Source organism: Sus scrofa, chromosome 8 (assembly GCF_000003025.6).
Source record: "Sus scrofa isolate TJ Tabasco breed Duroc chromosome 8, Sscrofa11.1, whole genome shotgun sequence".
NCBI classification, from domain to species: Eukaryota; Metazoa; Chordata; class Mammalia; order Artiodactyla; family Suidae; genus Sus; species Sus scrofa.
In genome coordinates, this window is record NC_010450.4 from 51978628 (window position 1) to 51990878 (window position 12251).

At 38.3% G+C, this 12251-nt stretch overlaps 1 protein-coding gene across 2 annotated transcripts in view; it reads right to left on the minus strand.

Annotated features, from left to right (window-relative positions):
* The window catches only part of NAF1 (nuclear assembly factor 1 ribonucleoprotein), a 40531-nt gene that overhangs the window by 6340 nt on the left and 21940 nt on the right, over nt 1-12251 (minus strand). For both annotated transcript variants that reach the window (XM_021101311.1, XM_003129014.6), the window contains exon 5: nt 2477-2637. In XM_021101311.1, coding sequence (XP_020956970.1) covers nt 2477-2637 — 161 coding nt within the window. The remainder of the gene's footprint in view (nt 1-2476; nt 2638-12251) is intronic.

The window sequence follows — 12251 nt, forward strand, 5'->3', positions numbered from 1 at the left end:
CAATAAATGCTTGTTCAGCACCAGCTCTCGGTCATTTGCTGCTGTTCCAGGTGCCAAGTACACAACAATGAATACAGGCAACCCCTCAGCTAATAAGCATTACAGTAAGCATGACACTCACTTTTAATTTTATCTTTCAAATCTTGCCCGATTTTGGAGTTCAACAACATCTTGTTATTCAATTACATTAAAATATTGCAAAGTATTAGCAGTAGATGTCGTCCTCACTGCTTGAAATCGAATCTCAAAATTATGAGATTCTCAGGAATTCATTAAAATTATCAACCCATTAATTTTTTAAAACCAATTTACAGATATCAGTGGGCTGGCACAACATGAAAATCATTAAGTCTGCTCAAAAATTTTAATTTGGAACTTCGACATTACAAACAAGGCATCATTATTAATGACTTTTCTGCAACTTAAAAAAAAAAAAAAAAGAATTTTAAGCATCCTTTTACACCCTCTCATTTAATACAGCTCCAGGACCCCTCTTTATACCATCTCATGCCCTGCAGTGCCCTTAGCCTGGAGCCTTTAAAAGTCATAAACAAGAAAAGTTCTCCAACTAACACATCACCACAGAAAATCAAAATTAACTAAAGATCAAGCAACATTTAAAATAGCATCTTTAACAAGAGAGTAAGTTCATGGGATGCTAAGATTAAAAAGGCTAGGAAAAGAAAAGGCTAAGATTGGCCTTTCCAGAGGCCAGTAAAACTGAAGAGAAGCTTCTCCACCTCAAAGGTAAAGGAGTCCCCGTGATGGAAACAAAAAATAGACCCAAACAGTCTTCTTTAGGTGGGCTTCTGCACCCACAAGCCAACTTTTTATTTTCTTGTTTTTTTCTTGTCGGACAAAATTCTTGTTCTTGAAAATCAAGAACAAAGACTACTTCTATTATTTAAAATCTTCTAAAAACATCTTCAGAAAATCTGTTTGATTTATTCAGTTTAAGCTAAAATACTTTATCTGTTAAAAGCTAAACATATGGTACATCCAGAGCGACATCCTAATATTCAAAACAGAATGAAATGTAATTACTTAATGCATGATTTTGTAACATACTAAAATCATTATGACTTGTCTATTTGATTCACATTTCTTGTCAACAGTTACACAAAAACGTTAACCTTCCACAGGCTGACGAGCACCTCAAGTTCCTTCAGATAAGTATGAGGATTCTTAAACATAAGTTTGATCAACTACCAGGAGCAGAATGTTCATCTCATTTCAGAGTTATTCCCCATAACTGAAGCTCAAACTGAATTCAGTCTGAAAGTGATGGAGGGCTTCCTTGCGCCTTGTGCCCTGCATCTGGGGCTGCTTTGTTAGACAAGCCACTAGGGCTACCTCCCCCCAACTGGGATTCCTCTGAATCTCCTGCAGACCCAAAGCTTCAGGCTTCACCTGTATTTCAGGTTTCCAACAGGAATAGAGCTGGACTTCAAAAGGCTTTGGGCGTCCAATCAAGTACCATGTCTTTTGGGATTTGAGACTCTCCCACCCTCCCTCAATCCTTTGGGGTCTTTGCCTCCACCCCTAATTGGACAATATTTTTATTGGTTCATATTCACTACATCCTTCCAAAGCATTCAACTTACGGTTATAGAAAAAGCTATTCTACTTGAATCCATTTGACACTGGTTGGTACAATAATTAATTATGCAATTATAAAAACAAATTCAACTGATATAAATAGCTCTACAGCTAACACCTGACAACACAATTTACACCTGGCAAATATACAACTAACCAGTGGGAGCATAAATATGCAGAAATATTACCAGCCACATGCCACAGGCATCTACAGGTAGAATGGAGAGCACTGGTCTACTGTTAAGTCAACTCTGTTAATCTCAATTTGATACACAACTCTCCAGGAACACTACAGTTTTCTTCTTTAAGTTTACAATTTATAAACAACTTGAAATTCACTCATTTTCTTTTTTCCTCTTGAGAATTGTAAAGTTTTATTAAATAGTTAAACCTATGAATATAACCCAAAGAAATAAAAGTTTTTTTAAAAACGTTATAATATTAATACTAAAGTAGCATGTATATAAAAGAAAGTACAATGGAAAAATTAATGAATTAAAATTCAGAAAATGGGGAGTTCCCACTGTGGTTCAGTGGGTTAAGAATCCGACTGCAGCAGCTCATGTCTCCACAAAGGTGCAGGTTTGAACTCTGGCCCACCACAGTGGGTTAAAGGATCCAGCATGACTGCAGCTGCAGCTCAGATTCAATCACACAAGAAAATGCGCATGGCCCACGTGTACTGTCATTTTGGGCAAGAGATATAAATGATCTCTACCTGTAAAATCTGATAACTGTAGTTCTCAGAGGTGCTACCAGGAAGATAAATGCACTCTTTGGAAGACAAATAGCTTTTATTTACAAGAAACCACATCACTAAGAATTATTCCTAAAACAAACATTAGAAAAGAGTTAACATGCCAAAAAAAGTACTTACTGTTTAAGTTTTTCTGTGAATATATACTGGGTAAAGTCTTTCATTGATGGAGCAAAATACATAGTGTCCTTTATTTTAATACCTTTACTCTCAATGTGCTCTGAAGAATTAAACCGTAATACGTAAAATGGATGCGCAACAGGTCCAAATATCTCAAATATCTATAAGATAGATGAAATAGAAAGATCTCCATCATCGTGTAAAGTAATGACTTCAACAGTTAGCAATACTTTTAAAAAAACATTTATGAATGTTTTAAAAAGTTAATTTTGTCAACATATTAGGAAATAAATGTCATTCCTGCAAAATCATGCCCCGAAATTTTGATCATAAATGCACTAGCTTATTCCAGATTTCCTTTCCATGAATCTAAAATAACTGTAAAGAGTTTGTTTCTTGCTAAATTTAAATCATTTTGTGCTATCAACTACATGCAAATAATACATTGTTTTTTATTACTGCTCATTTAAGTTGTAAGGTACAAACAAAATTACAACTTTGGCAACTTTTGAGAAAAAAAAAAATGCTGTCATTTTAAATCTTATGAAACTTTTAGCTTCTGCTTTTAGCTTCTGCTGTTTCCAAAGAGCAGTTAACATTTTAACAGTATTAAACCACAACTTTCTCTAATTCAAAAAGTACTAACTAGATTTAGACTTGAAGTTGTATATTTCTCAAAACCAAAGATGTTATGCAGCCTTTAATTCTGAAGGAAAGGAATGCTTTTAGCACAGATTTGTACTTTTCTTTAATGTTTTATAAATGAAAGGAAGCCTCCTGATTTCGAACTTTTCTCCATATAAATGTCTGAGTTTTTAAATATGTTTCTGATAATAAATGTTCATGTATTATAGAAACTAAACCATGAAAATCAGTGGATTTTCCCAGTCTTTTTTTTTATTAGTAAATTTTTTTCTGGAGTTCCTGTCGTGGCTCAGTGGAAAGGAATCTGACTAGACTCCATGAGGATACAGGTTGATCCTTGGCCTCCCCAGTGGGTTAAGGATCCAGTGTCGCCGTGAGCTGTGGTATAGGTCACGGATGCGGCTCAGATGTGTTGTTGCTGTGGCTGTGGCTTAGGTGGCAGCTACAATTCCAATTTGACCCTAGCCTGGGAACCTCCATATGCCACATATGTGGCCCCGAAAAAATATATATATTTTTTTTTTCGTGAAACTGTATCATAGTTTTGTGTGTTGCTCCCTTTTATTTTATTTTTTTAACCATTTTTAAAAATTGAAGTATGTAGTTAATTCACAATGTGTTAGTTTCAGGTGTATTAACAAAATGATTGTTATACATATATATTTCTATTTTCTTTCACATTCTTTTCCATTACAGGTTATTACAAGATACTGATTATAGTTCCATGTGCTATACAGTAGGTCCTTGCTGTTTATCTCTTTTACATGTAGTAGTGTGTATCTGTTAATCCCAAACTCCTAATTTATCTCTGTCCCTCTCCCTGCTATCCCCTTTGGTAACCAAAAATTTGTTTTATATATTTGTGAGTACATTTCCATTTTGTAAACAAGTTCATTTCTATCATTTTTTTTAATCCACTTAAAAGTGGTATCCTATGATGTTTGTCTCAGACTTACTTCGCTTGGTATCATAACCTCTAGGTCCGTCCATATCACTGCAAATGGCATTATTTCATTCTTTTTATGGCTGAGTAATATCCCACTCTATGTATGTACCAATTCTTCTTTATCCATTCCTCTATCAATGGACATTTAAGCTGCTTCCAGGTCTTGCCTAGTGTAAACAGTGCTGTAGTGAACACTGGTGTGCACATTCCTTTTCAAATTAGAAGTTTCTCCAGATAAATGTCCAGCAGTGGGATCACTGGACGGCCATACTACTCCTCACAGTGATTGCACCAATTTCCATTCCCACCAAGGGTGTAGAAGGATTCCCATTTCTCCACACCCTCTCTAGCATATACTTTCTTTTTTTTTTTTTCTCCCACTGTACAGCAAGGCGGTCAGTTTATCCTTACATGTATACATTACATTTACATTTTTTTCCCCCACGCTTTGTTCTGTTGCAACATGAGTATCTAGACATAGTTCTCAATGCTATTCAGCAGGATCTCCTTGTAAATCTATTCTAAGTTGTGTCTGATAAGCCCAAGCTCCCGATCCCTCCCACTCCCTCCCCCTCCCATCAGGCAGCCACAAGTCTTTTCTCCAAGTCCATGATTTTCTTTTCTGAGGAGATGTTCATTTGTGCTGGATATTAGATTCCAGTTATAAGTGATATCATATGGTATTTGTCTTTGTCTTTCTGGCTCATTTCACTCAGTATGAGATTCTCTAGTTCCATCCATGTTGCTGCAAATGGCAATATGTCATTCTTTTTTATGGCTGAGTAGTATTCCATTGTGTATATATACACCACATCTTCCGAATCCAATCATCTGTTGATGGACATTTGGGTTGTTTCCACGTCCTGGCTATTGTGAATAGTGCTGCAATGAACATGCGGGTGCATGTGTCTCTTTTAAGCAGAGTTTTGTCTGGATATATGGCATATATTTCTTGATGATGGCCATTCTGACTGGTGTGAGGTGATTCCTCACTTTAGTTTTGATATGCATTTCTCTGTTAACTAGCAATGTTGAGTATCTTTTCATATGTCTACTGACCATCTGCACATCTTCTTTGGAGAAATGTATATATATATATGTATATATACAATCTTTTATATATACATATTTTTTTCTACTGTACAACATAGTGACCCAGTTACACTTACATGTATACATTCTTTTTTCTCACATTACCTGTTCCATCATAAGTGAAGAGACAGAACTCCCAGTGCTACACAGCAGGATCCCACTGCTAATCCACCCCAAAGGCAACATTCTACATCTATGTACCCCAAGCTCCCAGTCTCTCCCACTCCTTCCCCTTCCCCCTTGGCAATCCACAAGTCTATTCTCCAAGTCCATGATTTTCATTTATGTGGAAAGGTTCCTTTGTGCTGTATATTATATTCCAGATATTAAGTGCTATCATGTGGTATTTGTCTTTCTCTTCCTGACTTCACTCAGTATGAGTCTCTAGTTCCTTCCATGTTGCTGCAAATGGCATTGTGACTTTTGATGGCTGAGGAGTATTCCATTGTGTATACATACCACATCTTCCTAATCTCATCATCTGTCAATGGACATATGTGTTGATTCCATGTCTTGGCTACTATAAATAGTGCTGCAATGAACATATGGATGCATGTGTCTTTTTTAAGCAAAGTTTTGTCCAGATATATGCCCAAGAGTGGGACTGCTGGGTCACATGGTAGTTCTATGTAGTTTGCGAAGGTACCTCCATACTGTTCTCCAGAAGGGTTGTACCAATTTACATTCCCACCAACAGTGCAGGAGGGTTCCCTTTTCTCCACACCCTCTCCAGCATTTGCTATTTGTGGACTTATTAATGATGGCCATTCTGACTGGTGGGAGGTGGTACCCCATGGTAGTTTTGATTTGCATTTCTCTAATAATCAGGGATGTTGAGCGTTTTTTCATGTGCTTGTTGGCCATCTGTATATCTTCCTTAGAGAAATGTCTACTCAGGTCTTTTGCCCATTTCTCCATTGGTTGTTGGTTTTTTACTGTTGAGTTGTATAAGCTGTTTGTATATTTTAGACATTAGGCCCTTGTCAGATTCATCATTTGAAACTATTTTTTCCCATTCTGTAAGCTGCCTTTGTGGTTTCTTTTTGGTTTCCTTTGCTGTGCAAAAGCTTGTCAGTTTGATTAGGTCCCATTAGTTTATTTTTGCTTTTATTTCTGTTGCTTTGGGAGACTGACCCAAGAAACAGTCATAAGGTTGATGTCAGAGAATGTTTTGCCTGTGTTCTCCAGGAGCTGGATGGTGTCTTGCCTTATATTTAAGTCTCTAAGTCATTTTCAGTTTATTTTGGTGCATGGTGTGAGGGTATGTTCTAGTTTCACTGATTTGCATGCAGCTGTCCAGGCTTCCCAGCAATTTCTGCTGAAAAGACTTTCTTTTTCCCATTTTATGTTCTTGCCTCCTTTGTCAAAGATTAATTGACCATAGGTGTCTGGGTTTATTTATGGGTTCTCTATTCTGTTCCATTAGTCTGTCTGTTTTGGTACCAATACCACACTGTCTTGATGACTGTGGCTTTGTAACAGTGCCTGAAGTCTGGGAGAGTTATGCCTCCTGCTTGGTTTTTGTTCCTCAGGATTGCTTTGGCAATCTGGGTCTTTTGTGGTTCCATATGAATTTTTGAATTGTTTGTTCCAGTTCTCTGAAAAATGTCATGGGTAATTTGATAGGGATTGCACTGAATCTGTATATTACTTTGGGTAGTATGGCCATTTTTACAATATTAATTTTTCCAACCCAGGATCATGGAATATCTTTCCATTTCTTTACATCTTCTTTAATTTCCTTGAGGAATGTTGTATTGTTCTCAGCATAAAAGTCCTTTACCTCCTTGGTCAGGTGTATTCTGAGGTATGTGACATTTTGGGGTGCAATTTTAAAAGGTATTCTATTTTCGTATTTCTTTTCTAATATTTAATTGCTAGTATAAAGAAATGTGACTGATTTCTGAATGTTAACCCTTTTTTTTTTTCTTTTTGCCTTTTCTAGGGCCGCACCCATGACATATGGAGGTTCCCAGGCTAGGGGTCTAATGAGAGCTGCAGGTGCCAGCCTACACCAGAGCCACAGCAATGGCTGATCCGAGCTGTGCCTGTGACCTACACCACAGCTCATGGCAATGCCGGATCCTTAACCCACTGAGCAAGGGCAGAGACTGAACCGGCAACCTCATGGTTCCTATTTGGATTCATTAACCACTAAGCCACGAAAGGAACTCCTGAATGTTCTTATATCCTGCTACTTTGCTAAATTTGTTGATCAGTTCAAGTAGTTTTGGGGTTGAGTCCTTAGGGTTTTCTAATAGTATCATGTCATCTGCATACAGTGACAGTTTTGCCTCTTCTCTTCCTATTTGGATGCCTTTAATTTCTTTTGTTTTTCTGATTGCTGTGACTAGGACTTCAATATTATGTTGAGTAAAAGTGGTGAGAGTGGGCATCCCTGTCCTCTTCCAGATTTTAGTGGGAAGGCTTTCAGCTTTTCTCCAAGGTGTATTATATTTGCTGTTGGTTTGTCATAAATGGCTTTAATTATGTTGAGGTATGTTCCCTCTCTATACCCTTTTGGTGAGAGTTTTGATCATGAATGGATGTTGGACTTTGTTGAATGCTCTTTCTGCATCTATTGAGATGATCATATGGTTTTTGACTTTTCTTTTGTTAATGTGGTATATAATGTTGATTGATTTGCATATGTTCAACCATCCTTGTGCACTCGGGATGAATCCCACCTGGTCACGGTGTACGATCTTTTTGATGTTGCTGGATTCGGTTGGCTAAAACTGTTGAGGATTTTGTGTCTATATTTTGGCCTACAGTTTTCTCTTTCAGTGGTATCTTTGTCTGGTTTTGGAATTAGGGTGATGGTGGCATCATAGAATGTCCTTGGGAATTTTCCTTCTCCTTCTACCTTTTGAAAAAGTTTAAGGAGGATGGGCATAAGATCCTCTTTGTATGTCTGGTAGAATTCGCCTGTGAAGCCATCTGGTCCTGGACTTTTATTTATAGGGAGTGTTTTTATGACATACTCAATTTCATTTCTAGTGATCGGTCTGTTCAGTTGATTTCTTCTTGATTCAGTTTTGACAGGTTGTAAGACTCTAGAAAGTTGTCCATTTCTTCTAGATTGTCAAATTTGTTGGCTTATAGTTGTTCATGGTATTCTTGTACGGTTTTTTGTATTTCTGCAGTATCCATTGTGATTCCTCCTTTCTCACTTATTTTATTTGGGTTTTTTCTCTCCTCTTCTTGGTGAGTCTAGCCAGAGGTTTGTCAATTTTGTTTACCTTTTCAAAGAACCAGCTCTTGGTTTTATTGATTTCTTCTATTGTTTTTTGAATCTCTATTTCATTGATTTCCTCTTTGATCTTTAGGATTTCCTTCCTTCTACTGACTTTAGGTGTTGTTTATTCTTCTTTTCCTAATTAATTTATGTGGTGTGTTGTCAGTTTGAGACTTTTCTTTTTTGAGGAAAGCTTGTATTGGTATGAATTTCCCTCTGAGCACTGCTTTTGCGGCATCCCACAGATTTTGAGTGGTCGTGTCTTCATTATCATTTGTCTCGAGGTATTTTTTAATTTCCTTCTTGATTTCCTCATTGACCCATTGGTTTTTAGTAGCATGTTGTTTAGTCTCCATGTAGCGGATTTTTTCTCATTTCTTTTCCTATGGTTAATTTCTAGTTTCATGCCATTGTGGTCAGAGAATATACTTGAAATAATTTCTATACTCTTCAACCTGTTGAGGTTAGCTTTGTGCCCCAGGATGTGATCAATTCTTGAGAATGTTCCATGTGTACTTGAGAAGAATGTATATTCTGATTTTTTTGGATGTAATGTTCTGAAAATGTCAATTAGAAAAGTCTAACTTTTCTATTGTTTCCTTTAGGATCTGTGTTGCTTTAATTGTTTCCTGTCTCGAGGATTCATCCATTGATGTGAGTGGGGTGTTAAAGTCTCCTGCTATGATTGTATTCTCATCAATTTCTCCTTTTATGTCTGTTACCATTTGTTGTAGTTATCTGAGGGCTCCTATATTAGGGGCATATATATTGACAATTGTAATATCTTCTTTAATGGATCCTTTAACCATTAAATAGTGTCCTTTGTCTTTCTTTACAGCTTTCACATTAAAGTCTATTTTATCTGATGTGAGTATTGCAACTCCTGCCTTCCTGTCTTGTCCAGTGGAATGAAATATCTTTTCCCATTTCCTCACTTTCAATCTATATGTGTCTTCTGCGCTCAGGTGAGTTTCTTGTAGACAGCAGATTGTAGGTTTTTGCTTTTTTATCCAATCAGCCACTCTGTGTCTTTTGATTGGACTATTCAGTCCATTGACATTTAAGGTGATAATTGAGAAGACGTTTATTCACTGCCATTTTAAACCTTTTTTTCCAGTTGATTCTATGTTTCTCCAGTCTTCCTTTCTTTTTAGTTGGATGCTTTCCATTTATTTTATGCTTCAGTACTTTTCATGTTTTGTGAATGTAATGTTTGGTTTTGATTTTTGATTGCCCTGTTTTTCAAGTATGTTAAACCCTTCCTATAACTGTTTGCTTTGGCCTCATTGTCCTATAGGCTCAAACACTTAATTAAAATTAAAAAAAAAAAAAAGTGGAGTTCCCGTCGTGGTGCAGTGGTTAACGAATCCGACTAGGAACCATGAGGTTGCGGGTTCGGTCCCTGCCCTTGCTCAGTGGGTTAACGATCTGGCGTTGCCGTGAGCTGTGGTGTAGGTTGCAGACGCGGCTCGGATCCCGCGTTGCTGTGGCTCTGGCGTGGGCCGGTGGCTACAGCTCCGATTCGACCCCTAGCCTGGGAACCTCCATATGCCGAGGGAGCGGCCCGGGAAATAGCAACAACAACAACAACAAAAGACAAAAGACAAAAAGACAAAAAAAAAAAAAAAAAAAAAAAAAGTTATTTATTTCCTTATTTCCCTTGTCCACATTGTATGATTTTGATGTCTTTTTTTTTAAAAAAAAAAAAAAAAAAAAAAACATCTTCATGATTAGATCTGTATGTGGCTCATTTAAGTGACTGCTTTCTAATTGTGGTTTCCTCCATCCTAGTTCTTCTTTTTATTTATTTATTTTTTTAATTTAGAGAAGCCCTTTCGGTATTTTAGAATGGGTTTAGTATTGCTGTACTCTTTCAGCTTTTGTTGCAGAAATTCTTTATTTCTCCTTCTATTTTAAATGATATTCTTGCTGGATAGATGTTTTCCTTTCAGCACTTTAAATGTATCTTAATACTCCCTCCTGGCCTGTAGAGTTTCTGTAGAGAAATCAGCTGATAGCCTTATGGGGGTTCCCTTATAATTAATTAATAATCCGCTATCATTAACTTTTGCCATTTTTATTATAAAATGTCTTGGTGTGTGTCTATTTGGGTTCAACTTGTTTGGGGCCCTCTGTGCTTCCTGTATCTTGAAATCAGTATCCTTTAGATTTGGAAAGTTTTCAGCCATAATTTCTTCAAACGTACTTCCAATCTCCTTTTCTTTTTCTTCTCCTTCTGGAATTTCCTATTATACATAGATTGGCCTACTTTATATTATCCCATAGGTCTCTTATATTGCTTTCATGTTTTTTCATTTGGTTTTCTGTATGCTGTCCTGTTTGGGTGATTTCCATTATTCTATCTTCCACATCACTAATTCCTTCCTCTGCATTATTCATTCTGGTCTTCATTGCCTTTAGCTCAGTTTATCTCTACAAATGAATTTTCTAGTTTTTCTTGGCTCCTCCTTATATTTTCTAGTTCCTTTCTGAGGGAATTACTGTTTACATCTTCTCTTAATTCCTTCAGTATTTTCACTATCTCCCTTTTGAACTCAAACTCTGTCAGACTACAGAGACCTGTTTCACTGTTGACTGCTTTAGCTGAATTCTCCTGTTGCTTTAACTGGGAAGGGTTTCTGAGCTTCTTTATCTTGCTTGCATTTTTTTTTTTTTCCTGTGAATTTGGGGAGGCCAAATTGTAGTCTGCACACTTTGGTGCACGCTGCGGCAGTGGGGCACTTCCCGCAGCCAGGCTGGGCTGGTCAGGGCGTGCCTCGGCAGCGGGGCCAGTCCACCCAGTCCACCGCAGATGGCAGGCAGCTCCTAGCTGCCACAGTGGGGTTGGAGGGAATGTGCTGTGAACACTCTGCTCTCTGCTAGTTGGCAGGTAAGCACACATGCTAAAGCACATGGAGTTTTCTATGGCAACCCGCCCCTCCTCCTCTCCCCTCTCCAACAATGGCTCCTTGTCTCTCCTGAGGGTCTGGACCTTCTCCCAAGTTCCCTCTGTCTTGGCTTTCCACTTCCCAGTCCTTAGCATATCACTCCTTCTGCCTGCGGCGCACCAGTCCTTAGTCCCTCAGGCTGTCTCCACACCACCAACCCCAGCCTGCTCACAGGGACTGACCTCTGAAGCCTAGGTCTCCGTGCCCAGCCACTACCTGAGCATCTCAGTCTGTGGCGTCCGTGCCAGTGGTTCAGACGATCTGTGCCTCTCTCACTCCGCTTTTCAGGTCTCAGACCTGCTGCTGCGCTTTTCTCAACATCTCAGAGATCCCTCCGACTTGGCTGATCTTTCTATCAGTTAGGTGAATTCCCAGGGTGTAGGTTCCCTTTGTCCTTCACAGCTCCCTCTCGGGAGTGCTAGTTCTGTCCTTATTCCCCTTCTCTCTCTCTCCCCTTTTCTGTTGTTTTAACCAGTTATGTCAAGAGATTCTTGCCGTTTTTGGAGGTTTAAGTTCTTTTGCCAGCATTCAGTTGATGTTCTGTGCAAGTCATTTTACATGTAGATGTGTTTTTTTGTGTGTGTTTGTGGGAGAGGGCGAGTGTGTCCCCCTACTCTTCCACCTTCTTGCCTCTCTGGTGAGAAATGTATATTTAGATCTTCTGTTCATTTTTTGGTTGGGATAGGTTTTGTTTTTGATTTTTTTTTTTTTTTTTTTTTTTTTTAATGGCCGCACCAATGGCATTTGGAAGTTCCCAGGCCAGGTATTAAACCCAAGCCACAGCTGTGACCTATGCCACAGCTGCAGCAATGCCAGATCCTTTAACCAACTGTGCCAGACCAGGGCTCAAACCCACACCTCCACAGCAAACTGAGCCACTGAAGCTGGATTCTTAACCCACTGTGC